The sequence below is a fragment of the Cervus elaphus genome, chromosome 9, assembly GCF_910594005.1.
Source record: "Cervus elaphus chromosome 9, mCerEla1.1, whole genome shotgun sequence".
NCBI lineage: Eukaryota > Metazoa > Chordata > Mammalia > Artiodactyla > Cervidae > Cervus > Cervus elaphus.
In genome coordinates this window covers 31,110,473-31,134,318 of record NC_057823.1, presented here as the reverse complement: position 1 = coordinate 31,134,318, position 23,846 = coordinate 31,110,473, and the positions used below count along the sequence as shown (strand labels likewise).

The 23,846-nt window shown below is 41.3% G+C and overlaps 1 protein-coding gene across 5 annotated transcripts in view; it reads right to left on the bottom strand.

Moving 5' to 3' along the window:
- ZNF608 (zinc finger protein 608) overlaps positions 1 to 23,846 on the bottom strand; it is a 105,482-nt gene that overhangs the window by 41,031 nt on the left and 40,605 nt on the right. For all 5 annotated transcript variants that reach the window (XM_043912233.1, XM_043912231.1, XM_043912230.1 and 2 more), the window contains one exon: positions 17,396 to 17,651. In XM_043912233.1, coding sequence (XP_043768168.1) covers positions 17,396 to 17,651 — 256 coding nt within the window. The remainder of the gene's footprint in view (positions 1 to 17,395; positions 17,652 to 23,846) is intronic.

Genomic DNA, 23,846 nt, shown 5'->3' with positions numbered 1-23,846 from the left:
AACAGTGAGTGGGAGCAGTTTTCCCTGAAAAGCTGTGGGACCCTGGGGCTGGTCCCCCCTGACAACACAGGGCCGGTGTCCTGATCTACCCCAACCTGGCACAGAGGCTGTGTGGTCCAGCTCGGCGACAAATGCTACTAAGGGGGCCTTCAACAGGAAACCAAGGATTAATTTCCCTGAGGCTCAGAGGCAAGAACTTCCAAAAAAGGGAAAAATCAAACTATTACATATCCATGCAAATCAAAATTCACAGGCTGGTGGCAGGCAGCCAACCCTACTATTTCAGGTCTGCTCGCCCATCTGCTTGGCCTGTTAACTGTCGGAAAATACAAGCAAATCGCTTCTTCTGCAACTAATTCTCAATAGGGCTCCTAAAAACCAGACTCCATGATGCAAGTTTAATAAGACAGAACAGCTTATTATGATCAATAAAGCACAGCCTTCCCGCAGTCCCGGAGCCAAAACCGGCTCCAATGCCTCTTCACTGGACACGGAGTATGAACACCATCCCTCCCCAGCATCGTGGAAGGCCTGGGGCCAGACAAGGCGCCCACACCAGGAAACAGCTCTGTCCTGATTCTCCTCCACACAAGAACCCAAAGGCCATCTCATCCTGCAGATTTTATTAGCCCCAATATAGGGTAATTAATTTACTACAGCCTCTTAATTCATAAATGGATCAAATAAAGCCCCACATGGCTTTTGGCAGCTAACCCTTACTAAATTATGGTGACTAGAAGTTTGTTCAAATGCAGCCCATAAGTCCAACGCGGCCCCCTCAGCTTGTAAAGTTCAATTAGTTCTTAGCTCATTGTGTGCCTCCGAGCTTCAAAGAAGGCATTATTCACTCATTTTCCATTGCCAAAAAAGGAAAGCTGGCAATGAAGCAATTCCTAGAATGTTGATCCCAGTGTTACCAGGAAATGTTAAAAACGTCAACTCTCAGTACCCGAATGCCTCCACTTTGGGACAAAATCTCAGCGAACTGTGAAAGACTAAAATTAATCAAATTAACTACAGAAATCCACATAATAACGAAAGTTCTGACCAAGAGTGTACAAACATAACCACCCACTGGAGTTTCTTTTTCTATGGTCTCCTATGAAGCACCCATGGTGTATTCCTGTAAAAGCCTAGACAGGCTGAAGGCTTAACCAGGGGCCAGGAAGGACATCTTGAAAGTGCCACCCCTACCACAATGGGCTGTCATGTCAGTTCTCATATTTCCAACTGGGGGACAAAACCAGGGTGCAACCTGGTCAAGTTTGAATCTGACTCCGTTTGCTGACGTTGCACGGTGGTTGCCGGATGTGGGTGTTCTGGGACGCTGTCTACCTCGGGCAGGGCTGACAACAGCTCTACCCAGGAGAGCGGGCAACAACTTTCGCTCTGATGGTTCCCTTCCCAGCAGGTAAGTGACCGGACGCCAGCTGGCCTTCCCACGGGAGGTTCTGTGGTTGCCCTCAGATATGAAAACGGATTGGTGTGTTTTCCCAAGAGCACACCATTAACTCAGAAAAGTCCCAGGCAACAAATCTCCATGACTGTCTGCAAAAGAAGAATCTGGTGCTGCCAGCTCTGTAAACATTCAGCCTTTCCTATGGCCGAGCAGGAGACTTAGATGAAGGAGCAGGAAAACAATTCCACAGTGAGCTACTGCCATGGAGGCCAAGGCACTAAATCTTGAAGCTGAAAACAAATTCGCAGCTTTGTCTGCATCAAGCTGACCCTCTGAAAGAAGGCTTCTTTTCACTCCAGTATTACAAACTATGCTCCTCGAAGATAACACTTTTAAGGATATAAAAATGTGTCCTGCAGCTTACCTCCTGCACCTTATTGACTAGACCAGCAGAGCCGTGCAAAAACCCATACAAGATTTCTCTGAGACTCAACATGGGCTTGAGCCACAGGGAGAAGGGGATGGGGGACAAGGGATGGTTTTAAAGACATGGGCTAAACTCAATACTCGGTAATGGCCTATATAGGAAAAGGATCTAAAAAAGAGTCGATATACAGACATGTATAACTTAGACACTTTGCTGTATACTTGAAACTAACACATTGTCATAAATCGACTATACTCTAATAAAAATGATAAATACACTTTAAAAAATAGAAATAAAGTCATAGACTGACTTGACCTCCTTTCTTTTCACCATGCATTCATTCAGATAACATTTTTTTACTGGTTGCTTGCCCATGTGCTGGGAACTAGGGACACATGCACAAACCAGACAGACCGAAAACCTCCTCACAATAAAATACTGATGTAATATTTACAATCAACTTTTACAGTCTTTGTACTTGGTAAGGAAGATAAGTATCCTGCATTATACAAAAGTAGGTGGACTTAAGGGAAAAGCTCCTTTCTAGGCTAAGAAGAGAAACTTGAAAATCCAAGTAATTACATGTGGTTAGTCAAGTGAGCAGGGTGCTTCCAGAGACCCTTGGGGCCTGGTTCTACCACAGGACATGGCCACGGGACCTTGGTTTTCATGGGTGTCTTCAACACAGCTGTTCTTTGTAGAAGGACATGCTTACGAGGCCTGTCTCAACTTCAGAGTCTTAGAGGTGCAGATGTTAAAGGGTTAGTCAAAACCAGGGGGATAAGAGTTTTGCTACAAACACATGAAAGGAATTTCTGAAAAACCAGCTTGGTGAACAATCCCTGTTGCTCAATATAGATAAAAAGAACAGAGTTCAAGCCCAAAATAATGAACCAGCCAAGACCCATAGGGAGATGGAAAGAGCTGGGGTTAGGGGAGAATCTGTCCATCCCAAAAGCTACTGAATTTCTTTTATTTAGATAACAAACAGCAAAACAAAAAAGACAGTTTGTTGTTTCATTTATATGCCACTGTTTTAGGTTTCCAAACTTCAAATCTATCTGAAAACCAAGCATAATTAAAGCCCAGTTTGGGAGTGGGGGGGAAATAGGCCAAGTAAACCATGACAATAACAAATTAAATGACGTGATCTATCTATAGAAGTGATCATTATGATGGCACAATATAAATCAACTGAAATTATCTCAGTTTCAGATCACAAAATAAATGGTAGCTGCCAAGAAACTCAATAAAGGAACTTAAGGCTGTTTAAGAGTTTTCTCATCTGTATAATGGAGCTAATATTGAGTTACTTTAAAAAAAAAACAAAACAGGAAGATGAGATTTTTTTTTTTTTAATACAATGAAGAGTGAAACCGTCACCCATTTTCCCCTGAACTGGGCACCCCAAAAGCTGGTAGACAAAAAATCAGAGAAGACTTTTTGGGGGAAACTGATCAAATCAAGAGAAAAGGCAACTGGGCAGTCCCCTAGAGAAACAATACACCCAGGTCTCCCTACACCATCAAAAAGGTACCCCTGAGCACGTGAAACTTCAAACCAGCTTCTCAGAGTATCATTCAGATGCTGTCAGCCAAGGAACATCAGGCACCCGGAAAATCTCCAACACCAAAGAAAGAGGCCAAAACAAACACAAACAAAAAATGGAAATTAAATTAGAAACAACGCCAAGAGAAAAAAAAAAAGAGAGGGAAAGGGTAATTACTATCTTTAAGGAAAATGAGCAGACACTGCATTCATGAAACTAGAATAAGAGGCTTTTAAATAAACAATTCCAGTAACAAAAAGAGCTTTTAGAAATGAAAATTATATGAGAATGGATTTCTTCTTCAATGAAAAAATTGAAAGATAAAGTTGATAAAATCTCCCCAAATCAGGAAACATATAAAAACCTATTAAGCCAGAGATATGAAAAAGGACAGAAAAAGATCAGAAAAGTAGAAGATTGACATAGGAGGCTCAAACGTTAAATAAAAGGAGCTCCAGAAACAGCATAGAAACAGATTTTACATCCTCTCCCAAGAAATACATCTACAAGACTTTTAACCCTACAGGGCCTGAGTTTCCAATGACAGGATCAAGTCCAGCACAACACATTAAAGAAGGGTGTCACCGAGAAATGTCGGAATGCTGGGGACAAAAAGATGAAGGCTTGGAATATGGGAGAACAAACAGGTGTCACGCAGAAGGTCTCAAATAAGGATGGCGTGGAACATGTCAAAGACAACACTCAAAGTGATGGAACCACATCTTAACAGTCTTGAGAGAAAATTATTTTAATCAATTCTTTATTGAACCACTATATCAATCAGGTGAGGGAAAAGGAAAACATGCTCAAACATCAAGATTGCAAAAACTTGACTGCCCATGAACCCTCTCTTAGGAAGTTATTGGGAGATGTGCTTCTCCAAAATGAAGGGACAAAAAGAGAAAAGAGTACAAAGACCCAGGAGACAGACTATTTAACACAAGAAGTAAATGGAATGAATCTGCAGGATGTACAAGAGAAAGCTCTGACTGTAACACCTCTGCATAAGGTGTGAGTTATCAATCCAGACTGGAGTGCAGCAGAAGACTCTATAGAGAGACTACTCCAAAAGATAAAACGTCTAGAAACGCTTGCTGTAGTCAACAAACTGAAAAGCAGTTTATAATCCTGGCATGATAGTTTGTGATGAATTAGTAAAGGGCACATAGAACATTAAGCAAACAAAAAAATAGGATAATTATTACCCCAGGGAGAAGACTGGATAAGGAAAGAGACAGAATCATAGTACATGGCTGTGTTCTGATTAACATATACATAGACATGATAACATTAACCCTGATTACTGACCTAACCCAAAATTACTGTGGAGGGCAACTCCAAAAACTCTTGAGCGCTCTGCATCAATACATTTTAAAGAATCTACTAAACAGGTATTAGAACCATTGCAGCTAAGAAAATAAAGGAGAATTTTTAATAAAAATATTACAAATGTTTCTTGATTTAGGCAACTGAGCCCTTCCAGAAAATCTTAATAAGCACAGTATTTTGTATGAAGTATAAAATATTCCTTCTGTTTAGTTATCTTGGGAGATTAAGAGGGCACACAGTATCTCAACATGCATTTTTTCAGTCGGGTACTGTCACTCAAAATACTTTTCACTATTCAAGTAACCAAAACACAAAAAGAAGTTCATGTGCAACAGAAGAAAGGCTTTGGCTTGCCTTCTTTGAAAACTGACCCTCTTTTGGATTCTAACTAATCATATTATGCTTACCAATAGGCCTGGCACTTCTGCTATTCCTTGTCACTTTTCATTCATAATCAGAATAAAATAAACAGGGCAATGACATCAAACACGGAACCATAACAAGTTAAAGCCGCCATAATTTGCGGAGGGAATGAACAACACAAAATTCAGCTCCCTAATATTCCTTCTACTTTCCAAATACACAAAGGTTTACACTGAGTAAATATGCCCAAGATGAAGCTGGCTACCGCTTGGTTGAAAAAGCCTGATCACAAGTGGTCAGGGTGGGAGTCAAATGTGAAGAAAGAAGGGCTTATCAATGAGCCAGAACCCAGACCCCAAGATTTTGGGTAAGCTAACTGACTCCTCAGAGGAGGAACCCATATGGTCCAGTCCACATCCTTCTGAAACCTTACATTCCTTCCACGCCATCACTGAAGCTACTGAAACTTTGGGCCTTTATTCTCCTTTTGACCCTGCCTTGATTTCCACCACAGTCGTAACTTCGCAGACTCCATTTTCCTCACTTTGAGAATATGAGGCTAATGATGCTAACATCATAGCTTCAAATACTTAATGGTCATATTCACTATATGTCATGCTTTGTTGAAATTCCATCCTTGGAAATGTGCTACTACAAGAAAAATGCAAGGCAGGCTGCATGATATCTAAGAAAGTACTTAATTCAAAAGCCATATATAAAGTTGGAGAAGACTCTTAGGAGTCCCTTGGACTGCAAGGAGATCAAATCAGTCAATCCTAAAGGAAATCAGTCCTTAATATTCATTGAAAGGACTGATGCTGAAAATGAAACTCCAATACTTTGGCCACCTGACTCCTTGGAAAAGACCCAGACGCTGGGAAAGATTGAAGGCAGGAGGAAAAGGGAACGACAGAGGGTAAGATGGTTGGATGGCATCACTGATTTGATGGACATGAGTTTGAACAGGCTCCAGGAGTTGGTGATGGACAGGGAAGCCTGGCATGCTGCAGTCCATGGGGTCACAGAGTCAAATACGACTGAGTGACTGAACTGACTGATATATAAAGTAAGATGTCCTAAAGGGTATACACTTCAGAGATTCTCCAGTAACTGGCTGAGGGTCTGAGGTTAACAGTCTCCTTCTGAATCACTGAAGACAAATGTGCAGTCAATATAATTTTAACTGGCTCACTGCATTTTGCTTCTTTGAAAACTAACCACCCCCCCACCCCCCGCAGCCAACTCCGTTCCTCTAATCCCCTAATTGGGTCATTTGTTCCACTACCAACTCAAAACTTAACATTTTTTAGAACTCTCACTGAAGGTATGATGCCTTTTAGTCACCCTACCAACCAGAGGTCTCAGCAAAGAAATGAGAACATGGCGCTAGTGCTTTTGCAAAGAAGACTGTCACAGCTCTGGCTTATGGCCTCCCAACCTGTCTGCCCTTCAGTATTCGAAGATTTCGTGAACTCCAAGCACCTTTTGCGTGCTTGTTTATTGCAGGCACCCCAGTTCGATTCAGAGAGAGTCCAGTCGATGCCACTGATCTCAATGCTGGTTCATCTGCTCTTCCAGGATCCACCCTGTACAGGTTTGTCTTAACTAGAAAGCTTTTCATATTCTAAAGAACTCCTGGGGCTTCTCCTGAAGCTGCAGAAAGTGGTGGGAAGCCGTCTTCCTTGGCTCTGTTCAAACAAGTCGGTCTCTGCTGCTACTCAGGAGAAAGAAGACACATTCAGTGTTCTTCGCTGTCAGCCTGTGACTTCCTTCAAAAGTTGCCTGTCAACGTGGATATCAAGAAGACATCGACATGACAACATACAAACGGTGCAGATGTACAAGGGAGCCCCTGAAGGGCTGGCAGGAATAGGCTGCCCACTGAGCCAGAAGAACATGTGGTACCGCCTCTGACGCACCGCAAGTGCTGGGACTTTTTTTTTTTCCCTTCTTGTTAAGAAATATGGAGTTGAAAATGACATTTGGGGGTATTTTTGTAAAAATATTTGGTGAATATTAAATTCTTTAAAAACATTTCCCGCTATAAGCCGAACTGAGTTCCCACATTTCAGTCAAAACCTCAAACTGACAAGCAAATGTTTATTTTCCTTCTAGCATATTTTTAAAATAATTGGTTATATTCATACAGACACACATCAACAAACACAGACATAAAACTAGGCAAGGCTGATCATTTTAGGTAAGACTCTCTGGAAATCCAGAAAGAACCTAGAGTCACTTTATTGAGACTGGACCCTAGGTTCTCTAGAAGTATAACAGGACTAATTATAGGAGTTTTCCACATAAATGAGATGCTAATTACATGTTGGCAGAGCACTGTAAAGTTCCCTGGGCAAAAATGTTTAATTGTTCAGGCTTGCCAAACATGTCATGTGTCATGTGGAGGAAACAGCGATACTTCTTACACCTGAGGACTAAAATACTACGAATGTGTCTCAAAAATATATTTGAGTCAGAAGGCATCATTAGGAAATGAATATATATATTCACACCATATGTATGGTGTGGTGAGTATGTAATTGCTCGATTTACAACCCAGTTATAAGCAATTATCAAATGAGCAATAAGGGTCTTGCCTACCTCGCGTCACTTTTTACCCACCCTCGCCCTGGGTCTCCCCACTGTTATATCAGACTTTGCTGGATACTCTGCAATTGTCCCCATGAGCTTAATTTTCCCCCAACTCTGCTGAGAAAGGCTTCTTTTTTGCAACCTACGCTATTCCTTCTCCCCACAGCTTCTTTTGCTTTTGCCTGGGAAATATTAACCAAACTTATTTGAGAACAGAAGGCCTGGGTACATATGGGAATACTTTGGTAGATACTACTTTTAAAAACTACCTCAATAGTTCTTCCTCCTGCAGCCTCTATACACAGAGGTGGCCAAGGGAAGAGGCCATGGGAGGAAATAGATGCCTGGAGACAGAGGGCAGGGCAGAGTCAGGGTGTGCCACAGAGAAATCCACAAACTGCTGGGATACAACGTATGACTAATGATATGTTACCAACAAACCATGCAGTGCAAAGCTTTCTCTATAAAGACCCTATCCTTTGTCGATCTTTATTCTGAAGGAGCAGAACCGAAAAGAAAGATGTTTGCAGAGACAGAAACACGAGTGATTTCAATTCCTTCCAGTTCAGAATGGATGCTTGACAGACTAATTTTCTCCCCTGGGTGTTTGAATTTCTCAGATCTAAAAGTCTCTTTAACTTCTTTCACTGGGGGAAAAAAAAAGCTGTAAAATGTCATGCTAGACATAAGCAGGAGTGAAATCTAAAGCTCGCTACCTCCAGAGCAAAGCTCGCCACCAGGCAAGGCCTCAGCCACAAGCTCTCTTGGGAACACCACTTCACTTGCACACCTGCCTTCTCAGGCTGGACCATTTCGATATTTACTACATGAGGAAGGTCCTATTCCCTTTTCTGTCTAGGACAGGACCCTGGATATTGACTCTGCAAGCTACGCATTTTACTTAAAATCTCATGCCTTTTGTCATCAAAAAGTCACAGAGCCCAAAGTTGAGACAGGTAACGAAGGAGGGGCTCCACTGGCTGGGAACCAGTCCACCTGTTGGGAAAGTGGTTAAGCAGTTACTATCTGCTAGTGTATTAAAAATGCCTGCATGCTTTAACTCAGCAATTCTCCCTGAAAACTGCTGCTAGCCTAATAACTGCACATCCATAAAACAATACAAAAACTTCATGCACAAAGATGACAGTTATCTAAGGAGTTGAAGGCAGTGTAAATAGTTGCCATGAGAGAAATTTAGATATTTCGTGTCCATTCCACGTAATTTTATAGCAGTGAAAAATGCATTTTAGAAAGTATTTTAATAACATCAGAAATGCTTATCTTGTAATGTTAAGATTAAAAGAAGAGAAAGGACTATTCAAGAGTGTGCTACCGAATGACCTCCATTTTGACATTTAACATTTTAACATTGAATAAAAATGTTTATTAAAAAAAGCTAAGAAAGAAATCAACAAACTGAAGTCTTGTCTGAACAATGAGATCATAGATAACTTTTTCGTCTGTATTTTTTCTCCCCCCAACGTCTTAAAATGTATTTCTTTTAAAATATTAAAAATAGTCAAAACCATATTGAAGATATAAATGACTGAAGGGAAGAAGCACGCCAAATAGTTTGTTTCTCCTTTTTTGTGGAGATTAGTCTAATAATAGCAAAGCTGGAAGCTGAAATATAATAAAATATTGTCAGATTTTATAACGGCTTAAAAAAAGTCAGTAATAAAGTAGATTTCTAGAACTTTATTTTCCAGATTGTGTAGGCCAAACTTAATTTAAAAGTAACATATTCCTGAGTAGAAAGCGACACTATTCAAACTTAAACAGGTATCAAGACCAGATCACTTTGTTCTGTGAATTTATTCAACATTCAACAAATATGTATGGTGTATTACTCCGTGCCAGGCGCTGGGGATCCAACAGTGAACAAAACAGATGGGGTCTGTGCACGAAGGAAGCTTATGGCATAGTGGGGCTGAAAGGGATGGTTTGTATACAGCAACCCAGCTAAGGCTGATTCAATGACTTCTGCCAAAATGAGCTGCTAGACCTACAGAGAATCTCCTATCACTCCATGCTTAAAAATAAAAACCCCAGCTATTATTATCAAATTTAATCCTTCTCTCCAGAGAGCACTTTGTAAGATACACTGGAACTTTTCAGCAGTGACAGAAATCCAGAACACCTAGGAGGAGGTTTGAAGAGGCAAGGGCTCAAAGTCTAACCGCTGTGGGTTCAAATTCCCTCACCAGGTGAATCCCTTTCTAAGTCTCCTCTTTTAAAATATAATGAGTGAGGTCACTTTGGATTTTGTCCTAAGCACTGAAGGAAATCACTGGGAAAGCATGCCCAGGATGATATCTGGCACAGAAAAAGTGCTCAACAAAAAAGCCTTCCTCTTCTCCATGAAACAGACATATTTACACATTAAAGAAAACAAAAAATCAGGTTAGGACAAAGAAGTAAAAGTCAGTGAAATGAGGGACTGGGGTAAGTGGGAGTGACTGCTAATGGGCATGGGGTTTCTTGGAGAGTAATGAAAACATTCTAGAATTAACTGTGGTGATAGCGGCACAATGCTGCATACACTAAAAACCCACTAACTTGTACAGTTTAAATGGATGGATTGTACATTACGTGACTTATATCTCAATGAAACTGCTTTTTTAAATGTATTCTTTAAAACTCAATGGAACCTTTTAATACATATGCCCAGATGGGCCAACAGCTATTCTTTGCAACCCATGAGAATGAGTGAATTTTGTAATTAGAAGATAATACCTTCAGTTCCAAGTCACTATAATGTTAAGACTCAAGTTTTCTTACCAACTCCTTCACAGGGAAAAGATATACGAGCATACTGGATAATACCACACACACAACTCTTGAAAGACAACTTCTTAAATCTTCTACTGTATATACCTCAGTCCTAAGAAAAGTTCAGTTTAAAATATTTTACATTCTGTATTCACATACAAGACTAAATTTAGATACAATATCAACCAATCAAAAGGGGAAACAAAATGCCTTCAGAACAGTGAGTTTGAAACTTAGCACTTCATTACTTAACACCTAATGTCACCACCAAAATACCTATTAAAATAACACAAAAGAACAAATGTTTGGTCCAAAGACATTATGCTAAATCTTACCTAATAGCCGCTTATTTTTCACGTTGACAAGAGATGAACTGACTGTGTTACGGCTTTCCAGCAACACACAATCACTCATCATATCCAAATTTTTTCATTATGTCATCAGGAAAGCATAAAACAGATCCAAAAAAGCATAAAGCAAAAAACCCAGGAAAATGGCCCAGACAAGGCTTCCCTGCTCCTATCCTTACTCCTCCTTCTGTCAACACATCTTTACTGAGCACCTACTATGTGAAGACCTCATCTCCATCTTTACCTTCTGTATTTTTCTGAAAATATTAGTTTTAGTAATCTTTTAAAAAAAAAAGTGATATGAGCTTTGTAGTTGTTTCTAATATACCCCATCGAAAACAATTTCATTTTATTAAAAATTTTTTCGCCACTGTAAACAGAATAATCAGAGAAAATAAAGATGGCGTATGGTTCAGCAAGGGTTTCCCCAGGTGGCTCAGCGATAGAGTCCGCATGCCAAGCAGGAGATGCAGGTTTGATCCCTGGGTTGGGAAAATCCCCTGGAGAAGGAAATGGTAACCCACTCCAGTATTCTTGCCTGGGAAATGCCATGGTCATAACCCGGCAGGCTACAGTCCATGGCATAGCAAAGAGTCGAACATGACTTAGCAACTAAACCACCACCATCATGATAAAGCAAATATATGGACCTGATTTTCTATTTGGGTTGCCTTTTGCATGTGAAAATGAGCAGCACTTGTACATTTTGGAAAGTGCATCCTTTGAGCTGCTCTATCACCAACGGTGATGTATCTTAAGAAACAATCCACACTTTCATTGGCAACCCCCACAGTGAGATGGCCCGGGAAGGTGAGGGTGTGAGCGGAAGTAACTTGTAGGTCTTTCAGCCCCACAAGCCCTCTGAGAAGTTTATGCGAGGATCACATTTGGACCCTTTTTCTCATTTAGCGATTAAACAACTATGCTCACCTACCAAACTCATACCCTGGGGGCTGAGTATCTCCATTGAGTACGGTCCGAGCAGGGAGCATGGCCATCAGCCATCTTAAAGATCCCCCTCACTGCACAGCCTTAATCATCAACTGATACGGCAGGTAATGAAATGCAGAAGTGAAAGTGGGCATCTTACTCCACTTGTGAGTCAAAGCTGAATTTATAAAATCACTGGTAACTATCTCAAGAAATAGTAATGTTTCAATCATTAAAGTACTAGACCAACTCTGTGTTCAATTACTAAAAATACAAAGTAAACTTGGATTAATACTTAATCTCATGAGTCAAAATTTAAAAAGAAATGTTCTCTTTTCAAAAAGGTTGGTAAGTAAACACTGCAGAATACAAATAGCAATACCAAACATTAGCTCCATCGTCAAAAAAGCAGAGATCATCTGCTTTTTAATAAATTAGCTTGAGGCCCCCTCCCCTGCACATAAAAACACTATCTTTTTTGTGACTTTGGAGATGCAGAAAAAGCAGAAGAATTTAAGACAGAATTTAATTGGTTTAAAAGAGAATCATTAACTTCTCTAATTAAAACATTAATTCCCAAGATCACTTTTCTTTCTTCAGAAAACACACCGAATATCAGGTGAAGGACCTGATATGAACAAGCATTCTTCCTCTCACACTAAGTGTTTTCTCATAAAAGAAAAGAAAGTGAAGTCACTCAGTTGTGTCGGACTCTTTGCGACCCCCTGGACTGTAGCCTACCAGACTCCTCTGTCCATGGAATTTTCCAGGCAAAAGTACTGCAGTAGGTTGCCATTTCCTTCCCCAGGAGATCTTCCTGACCCAGGGGTTGAACCCAGGTCTCCCGCAGACACTTTACCATCTGAGCTACCAGGGAAGTCTCTTTTCTCATAAGTCATAATTTTTATTCCTGTTATCCCCTCTGAAAACTCCCAATGTTTTCTGAGTACAATCTTTCATTTGCTACTTTTATCAACTTTCCTTAATACTTGGGTTTCTGAACTATTTAAAAAATAACTCAGCAGGCCACACAGAAATGAAGTCACAGTATCTGGCTTACTGGAGAAAGAAACTAACGTCTGCCTCACTGTATTAATAACTTAGGATGAGTGATACACCAACTAATTGTTCATTAAGCCCCTCAAAACCTCTGTGGGGTTCATATTCAGGATCAAAGCTGGGCCCTCTTTCTCATTAGCACAGTCATTAAACAGCTATGCTCACCGGTCACACTACGGCATCTTGATAGACATTATCCACCCTGTGAGGTACACAGGGCAGGTGTTTCTGTCCATTTCATACCTGAGAAAATGAGGCAATGATACATGTGACTTCCTTAAAGGGAAAAAGTCAAGCAGCGTGCAAAGGGCCAGGACATCCCCTCTTTCCCTTGAGACAATGGTTCTCATAATTGTTTACACATCAGAAACCCCTGGGGAGAGTTGGAAGAAAATACCAGTGGCAGGTCACCAAATTGCCAGCCCAGACTAAGGGGATGCCTGGGTATCAGTGTGGTTTAAAAGCTCTCCAGGTGATTCACAGGCACAAAGTTGAGAACCATTGATATATAACCTACAGATGTTTAAAAGGCCTTCACTGACAAATAACCAGTTTGCTTTCTCTCACTTCCTTCTCTTCAGGACAGAATGGCAGAGCCATGGTAAACGACAGTCATAACAATGAATAGTGGACCCAGCTGAAAAGTATATTCTCAGGGAGGGGAAAAAAAAAAAAAAAAAACAATAAGAAACAAGATTCAATAAGAATCAAAAGGAAAATACAGGCTCGAAATCTAAAAAAAAAACCAAGCTCAACACACATGTATTTATACAAAATGCTGTACACACCATGTTTTCTTTGTTTTCCCCCCAAAAAGAGCAAATTTTCAAACAAATAACTATACATTGGCATGTGTGTCCCAAATGTCAGGAATGAAATGCTAAGGAAATTCTTTCTAACATCTGTGAGTGATTTTGTACAATACGTCATTGCTCCTATGCATTCACCTTAAAGAAGAAAGATCAGAGTGGAGTAACTATACATCCAAATGCAGTAATAATTTTTCTCTCCTATTAAGCATGATCTGAAACCCACTAATTATTTCCAGAGGGAACTTCTCTCCTAACACTTTATTCCTGAGTGCAGTTTCTGGCAGTAACACAAGCGGGAAAGTCTATGATTAAAAGAACCCTCCTCAAATGAAGAATTCCAAGCATAAGAAACCATAACGTACCTTGTGGGGATGTCATATTTCAGTTATGCTGCTCCTACCATCTTCCAATGAAATCACAAGAACACTTGATATTCCCCCAAAGACTGCAAATGGGGCCTTTTAAAATTTCTAGGATCTTGGAACAAGCACATACAAACTTCACACATGGGTGAATGCACATAAATTGGGTTTGTGAAAAACACTACCAGAGATACAATATCTTCAAATTGAAAATACCAAGGAAGAGATTTTATTCAACTCAATCTATAGCATTAGTCAAAGGCAACTGACAGTTTTACAAGTGCTTGATCTGAAACCCTTTGTTAGTGAAACCTAGTACTAGAAAAAAAGAGGCTCCCTTTCCCTTCACTTCTCCCCAAATCCATCTCTTTTAGCTCCGTCAGATAACTGGCTCCAAATGTGTTTGTTCCGCTTCTCTCTTTGTTTTTCCCAAAAGGGAAAAATTAATGGTCAAGTGGGTTTAATTTTTAAATTGGTACAAGAGTTTTAAACACACTGTACAAAAAAAAAGCAAAAAAAGTGCAAATGGAATGCTCTTGAAAATGGTTACACATTAAACACACATCTTATGACCCAGGTCTCTACTAAGGCAAGTTCTTAAGTTCTATGGAGGTCAGAAGTTTAGTTTATTCAGCAAGAATAACTCTATTAACAGCTCCATCTCCTTGTCACCACAGTAAACATCCACACATTCCAAATCCTGGAGAATGTGAGGCAATTCAGAGGAGGCTGGAGCTGTGGAAGACTCCACTACTCTGCCTGAGAAGCTTCTAAAACTGTCTGCCTGCCATCTGAAGGAAGTCACCCACAGGGATTCAGCGATCACAGAGGATCAGAGAAGGCACAGTGGACTCAGGAGACGGATTTTCAGAGAACGGCAAGGAACTGGGGAGGCTTTATGCATATCAGTTCTCAATACTAATGATGATAAAAGCCCAGAGCATCAGAATTTCTAATCAACATATATACTGCTATTGTTTTCAAACACAGATTTTCTTTTTTTTTCTAAATAATCCCATCTTTTACTAAAGTGAAAGTGAAGTCACTCAGTCGTGTCCAACTTTTTGCGACCCCATGGACGGAGGCTTCTCCGTCCATGGGATTTTCCAGGCAAGAGAACCAGAGGCACCGGACTGGGTTCCCATTTCCTTCTCCAGGGGATCTTCCTGACTCAGGGATCAAACCCAGGTCTCCCACATTGCAGGCAGATGCTTTACCCTCAGCCACCAGGGAAGCCCATCTTTTACTAAAGGCCAAGGTTAAAAGTAAAAAATCAGCAGACTCCTAAACAAAGTGAAAAAAACAAACAAACCACCTAAACTTAGAGCTGTTTCAGAACCACAAAAACCTTCTGGATTTTTAATTTAATTTTACAGCATCTACCATGCAGGAAGGTCACACTGAAGGAACCTGTCCTATCCCACACTGAAATAAAATCATGACGCACCATAAACTGACAGGCGCTAAGTCACAGCTAGGAAAGTGGAAGACAGTGCTTCATCCTAAGGAGTCAGTTATCCAAGTACAAGACAATCTGACTTTCAACCTGATGTAAATTAATCCTTACTCTTTTCAAATCTGTTTTATACCTGAAAATCAGCACCTCCACTAATTAATCTTAATAACGTCTTGAAGTCTTTTCTACGTTTTCTCATGGAGATGCCAGTCTGCAGCCCTTATCCATCACTTCTGCTCTAGGAAAAAAAAAAAAATCTAAGGGAAGATCAACCGTGCACAACCGAGAGGCAAGGAAGGAGAAGCCAGCTCCCCACGTGGACCCCCTGCACTGGGCGGGGTCTGAACAGACAAGCAAATGACAGGTTTAATTCCAGCTCCTCTGACACCGATTCCTCCCAGTGTGGTTGTGTAGTACTGATTTAAGTGGCTTTCCAGTTTAAGGTACAAAGAGGGAGAAGACGCAAAACCTCCCACGTTTCTAAAACCAAGAGTAAATTTTAACTGTCAGTTCTGTTTGAGCAAATAAGAGAGCTCTCCGGATCTGCTGCTTTCATGCCCTCTCATGGCTGCTTCCTATAGAATTCAATCTTGATTTTTCGTTACTGATGCTATCAACCAAATTTTCTGTCTAATGAGGAAATCCATCCTACAAGAAGAGTAAATTCAATGTAATACGTAGAATCCAAAGATTTTCCTTAGAAGCTTTGTTTTGCCGTCTTGAAAGAGCCTGAGCTATTTTTTTGCCTTCTCACAGTCATGCTTGTTTTCAGTCATTTTTACTCTCATTCCCTAGTTTGTCACCATTCTTAACTATTTTCTCCCAACCATTTCTTCCCCAACAATTACCCCCAATATATTGTCCTTTCCCATCCACTCAGCCTCTTCGGCATGTATTTTATTTCTTCTCCTTCGAGTTTCAGCCCCCAGTTCTCCCCCTTGATACAGAGCAATCTATTGATTTTGCATCTCAGGTCCTTCTTGTTACCTTTATCCTTGCTCTGAACTGCTCTCCTAAAAGACAGTGATACTGATAAGGGTCATCTCCTCACTCTTGACCAATCTAGCTCAGAGGAAAAATGTTCCCCCATGTTTTTTACTTTCCTTTGGTCCCCTGGTGTACCCTGGGGCATGCTTCTTCCCCACGGCAAGAAGCACTCCGCAATGGAGCAGTGGAGCTCTCTCCTTCATATTTAGTTTGTATTAATTATCTACTGGCCTCTGTCAAGGACACTGGCCATATGAAACATGCTGTACTTGATGATCATGTACTATGAGATGTGGCCAACCATGTCTGAATCCACTGTCAGTATGACACATATCTGATGTGTACTTCCAGCAGGAATGAGAGATTCACCCAACCTATTTCTCTTGCACCTTGGGTCTCATGCCTAATGGACAGCACTTGCCAGAGGGCCTGCTGCTGAACTGGTGGACCAGGAAGGTGCTATGTCTCCAGCCACAGAAAAGAACTGACTGACTCAACTGCAGCTTACACCTTGGACCTTGGCTTCATTAACTGTGAGCAACAACTGGCCACAGTCAATTCACAGCAATGGCCCTTGCTAAATGTAGGAACACTGGCTCAATTCAGAAGGTAAATATAAGCCTCAACAACACAAAAACAACCACCTCAAGACAGATCAGTTGGCAAACCAAGAACAAAATGAACTTGAGATCTGTTGCCCGTTCCAATTTTCATGATACCTCCTAGGAGAAAGGGTAACCTTCACTCTGCTTCTCAGAGTCCTTCCAAGTTAAAGCACTTAAACTGGAGAACCACTTAGACAGACACCAGACTGCTCCTGAATGAATGTAAAAGCAGCCACGAACAAAAACAGAAACACAGCTCTTATTTCAACAAAAATCAAGAGCGCATCGAAACCACTTTTCTTTCCTCTCTGAATACCACAAAGCAAATCCCCATTACAGGTAGACACAGAGACATCACCGGGAAGAGGACATGAGGGAACAGATAAGAATAAATTGTATTTACCTTCTTCCGTTTCATGCCACACGATCCCTTCCAAATTCACACTGGTTCCGGGTTCACAGGGCCCAAGACACTCTGGCTCTGTCACTACGCCAACTTCGCACGTATTGACACCCACGGAACGAGTCCGAACCAAGAGCTGTTCAACCGGTGCTGCAATATTGGATGAAGATGGGGGAAAGTAGGAGGGCAGAAGCTGAGGCGTGAGACTGCTGGCAATCGGCGGCGGAGGTGCTGGCACTGTAAACAGGGGGTCAACCTGAAAGACAGACAGGCTTACTGCAGCGGCGCTACGTGCTTGGAGCTCTTTTCAATGCAATCTGTTTACATCACTTCCAGAATACATCACCATTCCAAATTCTATTTGCAATTATAATATGCTTTGAGTGTGCTTTTAATGGTGCCAAAATACAAAGTAGAAGAGAAATAAGCATTTTCATTTTTCATGACATACACAGTAAACATTGGAGCTCTAGCTTCTTGGGTTACAGACAGGCCTTTGGGGTCCTTATAAATTCACCAATTGACAATCTTTAGCCTCAAGAGACGTGAAGGAAACATGCTTTGCAAAATGAAGACTATTTCCCACTTGTCATGAAACTGTATTTTCAACATAACAATATTTTCCAAAGGAGAAACTCCAATAAATATCCATATAGGCATCACTGGACATTTAAGCATAAGAGATGGATTAAAATTGTTTTCAAAGTACTTTATAAACCATAATGAATTCAATCACTACTAAAATAGATTAACTTACTCTGCCAAACATATAAAATCATTAACTTGATTACACACACAGAAACACAGAAACTGGATATTATTAGCATATATTAGGCATCAACTTTTAACTAAGTGTTCTACTGCAAAGTTTGACAGCGTTCATAGAAATGGAGAAATACCCATAAATGCATGTGCTCAACAGAATCTGAGCTCCTCCATGCACAAGTCCTTTAGTGCTTCAGCCTGTAAAGATCCCTGATGATTTTGATCAGGACTTAGCAACTCCAAGTTCAGGAAAGAGAAATGTCAGCCAAAACGAGACCCTGTGGTGCACCTGCTCCCTTGCACCCTAATCCTGAGGACAACAGCAAAAGTGTTCTTCACCATAAAAAATGTAGGAGTCAGGCCACTAATGAAGCCAAAAGCTACATATGTACTAAGTAGGTAGGTCGCCAACAGACTCATCCATTCCTTCCACCCATTGTAACAACTGTTGTGACTGCTACAGAAAAGCTCTGGCTGACAGGTTGTCACATGTAAAGAGCCAAACGCACAACATCTCTGCATAGGATTCCAGATCACCTGTGTCCTCAGGCTGCATAGAGACATCACTGACATACAAGAGATGATATTTTATATGTCTTATCAGTTGGACTGACACAGGAGATGTGTAAAAAGGATACAGAGAAAACTCTTCTGATAAAATCCCATCTTAGTCTGTTCATATATTCTCAGTTAACATTTGTAAGAAATCAACATTTTATACAGACATAATAGTGCATAGTCTTTGTTCTTTTTTAAACAAAACACACACACAGAGTGTTTTTCAAGAGAAGTCATATGAGGAAGTGTGCTCCTCCTTCAACAGCTGAAGCAGTCATCTGTGTGGGCTTCTTGTTCATATGACTGGAGGAACTATTTCTACAGTTTGCATTTCACTAAAATGATACAGCGACGTTCACTTGCCTGAGTGATCCAAGATGCGACAGAACAGCCCTTCATCCAACTGCACACTAAAGAAAGTTAATTTCCTGCTCTCCAAGCTGCCATAAAACTCCTTTTGCTCCATGCTTTTTATTGTTCTTCATTCTTGATCACAGAGCCCGAGAAAGAAAAGCATTTAACAGCCCCAAGCCCCAGATCTGGTGATTTATGCTTTCGTGTAAATGCAGCTTAATGTGGATCAAAGTTCGCACTGATAGTTTCTATTTTAAAACTGAGCTGACAAATGAAGAAAAGGGTTCAGAGGAAGAAAATTTAAGGGGGGTGGGGGAAGCCAGTGCAACCCTGTAGTCTTTATTACAACTAAAGGATTGCATGAGACTAAAGTCACTTACTAGAATTTAAAAGAAGGAAAAAAAAAAAAAAGACCAAAGAAAATTATAAACCAGTTACTGCACATTTTTTTGTGTGATTCCCAACAAACTCTTAATTTGTATAGTTAGTTGTAAATTGACTGTAATTTGGTGCGACACATATAAACTGAAAAAACAAAATGGAACAACATTCTCAAAATAGTCTTCCTATCCTTGATGGACAGCATACATTAATTCTAAAAGAACAAATACAGCCTCAGTTAGATAAACAAGGTTGAATAAAATAAAAGAGGTGAGGTGTCTCGGAGAGTATCAACTCTCTAATTTTGAAGCTTAGGATGCGTGGAAAAACATGTACAAAAGAAGTTGTAGGAAAAAAAAAAAAAAGAAGTTGTAGGGATTGGGTGAGTGGACAACAAGACTTTGGCCCCACTCCCACGCTAAGTAAGCCTGTGACTTGTGAGAGCCATTTAACCTCACTGAGGCCCATGTTCTTCAACTGGAAAATGTATTTTCTTGCCTTCTAATAGTGATGATGAATCCTATCACAACACAATTTCTAGATTAAATCTCTATTTCTGTATAACTCTGCTTATGAATATATTTGCACAGAGATACATATATACTCACATACTCTTTAGGATATTTATGTAATTCCAAAGATGAAGCTTCTAAAGAATCTAGATGGCTTGATGGGAGAGGCCACGGTATCCTAGGCCTACTGGCAAGTTAACTGTGTTTATTTCCATTAACACAATTCAAAAGCAATGAAAAGAGTTCAGCTGATGATACATATAGAAGGGACCTTGGAGCCCTGTGCACACTTGTTTTAAAATGAGAAAACTAAGATTCAGAGAAGTTTGACTATAAATATGAACATAATCATAAAAGTCCCCCAATGTAATAACAGTCTAAAACTCTTAAACTTGACAGGAAAACTCAACAGGTTATATGGTTTTATAGGTTAAGCTCTTTGACTTACAGAAGTGAATTTCTCTTAGTTTTTCCACTGAACTCACTTCCTCAATGCAGCTCAAAACCCCCATTCCCTTAGTCTTGATTATCATTATGAGAGTAGAAAAGCAAACTTTTCTCCCTTGAGATTTCAGGATTTGGAGTGGAAAACAAAGACCATCCATGAGGTATACCGAGGGCCCTGCTCTCCCAGAGCTTACCAACTGGAAAGGGGGTGGGGAATTACAGCCACTCTCAGAGGAGTTTTAGTTGGCAGGTATGCCAGTTTTAAAAACATTTTCTTTTTGCCAACACAAAAAATTAGGGAGAAGTCTGAATTTCCACTCTCTCGTATGTAATAATTGGATCATGCGCTATGCTGGGCCCACATTGCTCATGGCATCAACTGACAAGGCTGAGCTTCCCTCAGCCTGCAGTGACCTGCCCAGGCATAAGCCGCTGAGTTTGCATTTCCAGCTTTTTGAGACAACCACAGAATGTTCTAGCTAGGAGGTCATCTAAGCCAGCATACTCATTCTAGAGAAAACCAGGGCCCGTATCTGTGCAAGGGCAATAGTTTATCTCTAGTGGCAGCCCAGGTGAATATAGAAGAGCAGCATCCTCTAAGAAGGACCTTTATAAAGGAAGTTCAACATACACTGGGAGGTGAAAGAGGCATGGAGGAAATAATTTAGAGTTTGGTCATCTCTTTGCACTAGTGAACACCCCCAGTGGGACGTGTTCTCCCAAAAAAGGAATTGGTTCTTGTGTATTTCATGGTGTCTAATACACAGCCATGTGAGGCTACACACAGCGAGGGTTTTGAAAGTTGTTTTTGCCTTATACAAAAGGTCAACTTTCACTGTCCCCTGATTTCTCAGGTCATTCACTCCTACAGTGAAACACCCAGTGAGGCTCTTTAAGAGCAGCAACAGTTCCTACGAGAGTGTCTGGAAAGGAGGCAATGTACACTTGGACCTGGGTAATGACAAACCTCAGGCTGTTCTGGGTTCAAATTCTGATCCTGGAGGTACTTGCTTGTGTGGGATTCTGAGCAAATGACCTTCCTATTCTAGGGTTCAGTGTCCGGATCTAAGAAATGGGAGTACAAATAATGATTATCCACAGAGGGTCTCAGTGAAGATGAAGACTCAATGAGATAACTCATGCCCAGTCAAAGCTTGGCATGGCACTTAGCTCAGTAAACAACGGCTTAGGAAAAGAAAAAAAAAGTCCCTGGTCTGATATTACAGTTCTCTAACCCTGCATGCACTCTTACAAAGCTCCTTTTTATATCCTACTATGTTTAACATAAATCTATAATCCCCTCCAAATGCATGGTTAAGTGCGGTTAAAGTGTGTTAGAAGTATAAGAAAAAGGGCTTAACCCTGAGAAGCTCAGCCTGAGGAAATACTGCTCCTTTCATGCACGGGCATCTGGCAGTCGTCCACCAGCTTAATCCAGCCCCGTTTTACAGCAGGCCCTGATGAGTCCTCCACTTCTGCAGAATCTCCTTCCACTCATCTCTTGCTGGACCTCTTCTTTGTGTGTGCTATGCTCCCCTCAAAGTTTCCTTTTAGTCACCTCAAATTGATCACATGTCCACCCAATAAATAATCACTAACACACCTGCTGTGTGCCAGGTGCCACTAGCAAAAGAGGGGGCAAGACTGCAGCAATAATCAAACGGTCATACAAATCCAGCAAAATCGCAAGTGTCGCTGCGGCACTTCACGTAAGGGGCTATCCAGGGTGACCCGAGTGTGAAAACCAGCATGTAGAAGACAGTGCGGGGCAGAGATCAGCCTCTGTAGCTGCAGTCCATGTCAACCTTTAGCAACAGAACCCTGGGCAAGTGGCCTGATCTTTCTGGGACTCAGTAGTTTCATCTGTAAAATGGAAACAACACCTGACTACTAAGGTGACTAGTACCCAAGATCACACAAAACGACGTTAGCCCAGGGCATGCGGTATGGAATAGCCCTCAATAAATAAATGCTACTGCCATCATCAATATGATTATTATTATCACAAACATACCTGAGACCTGAACTGAAAAGAAATGCTAGGATTTGCTACTCAGAGTAGCAGTTATATATACCTTTTGGGAGGGACATACCCTAAAAGAGTATTCCTACCATCTTCCATTTAAAAATCGATAGGGAATTATTAGTCAAATGATACCAATAACTGGACTAAAAGAGGAGGAGGGAGAACTGGCCGGTTTTAGCGATGGTTCCTTTGTCAAAGCTGTTTTCTGTTATCCTGACGGAACACTGACGGGACACTGATGTAATCTACTAGAGCCTGAAAGAGGAAAGCAGCCATCTCCACTGGAGGAAAAAAAAAGACCCATAAGTCTAACAGCTGGTGGTGGCAGCCTGTCAAACTGAGGAAAGTTAATGTCAAGAACAGACGCGCGGCAGTCTCTCACTGTTATTTTTGCATGATTATTCCCAGGTGTTGGTGCACATTGAGCAGTAGCCTGGCTATTTATTACTCGAGAGAGCCTCAGAGCATGGGAGTGGGGGAGCAGAGAGGGGAGAGAGAGGCGGGGAAGAAAAGGTTATTTACACAGATAGCTGCACTTAGGGTGAGTAATCAGAGGACCAGGGGGGAGGAAATAGTCTGCAGAGAGATCCTGGCAATATTTTCTCTGTTCACCTTATTTCAAGAGCTTCCTGAGTGCTGACGAGCAAGGAAGGCTCCAATGCTGGAGCGTGGCGGGCAGCAGCTCTGCACCACTCGGGCACGGACTGTGGCCACTGGTGACGGCTTCCAGCAGCTGGAAACCGACAAGTGAGCAGAGGTCGCCTGGGCAGGGCTGAGCCGACAAAGGGACGGTCCGGTTGGCTCCACTGCGGGGATGGCGAGCACTGCCAGGCAGATGGGAAGTTCACCACCAGGAAACAGGCAAGCCTCAAGGAAAGGTTCCTTCCCTCACCCCGGGGCAGGTCTGAACCTTCACTGGGGAACTTGCCTGGGTTTCTTCCATCTGTTGCCACAAATCTCCACGCTCATCTTGCTCTTAACCCCTCAATCCTGGGATTCTCGGGTTGCCAACAACCAGAGCAGGAATGGTGTTTTATTTTGTTCAGAGTCAATATTTTTACGTTCTGTGAGCACACCGGGGCACACTTACTTAATGCTCACGTTTTCTCCATATCCTGGTATTTGGCTGTTTTATGAGATTGCCCACAGTCACCTCTTTAATTTAAAAAGCATTAGACAGAGACGGCACTCCATGTAAGGGAAATCACAGCTCTTTAAAGGTGACCACTGGCGCAGCCCATCACTTTGCATTTTAACTACCCTTTCTGCCAGACATCGTTGCTTCATTAGTAAAGCAAGGGAAGCTTAAAAAATGGTTTCCTTAAGCACCGATCTTTTCCCCAAAACGATTCGTCAAGGGTGAATTTTCATCCTTGTAGGACAAAATTGGAACAACTGCATTTCAGTA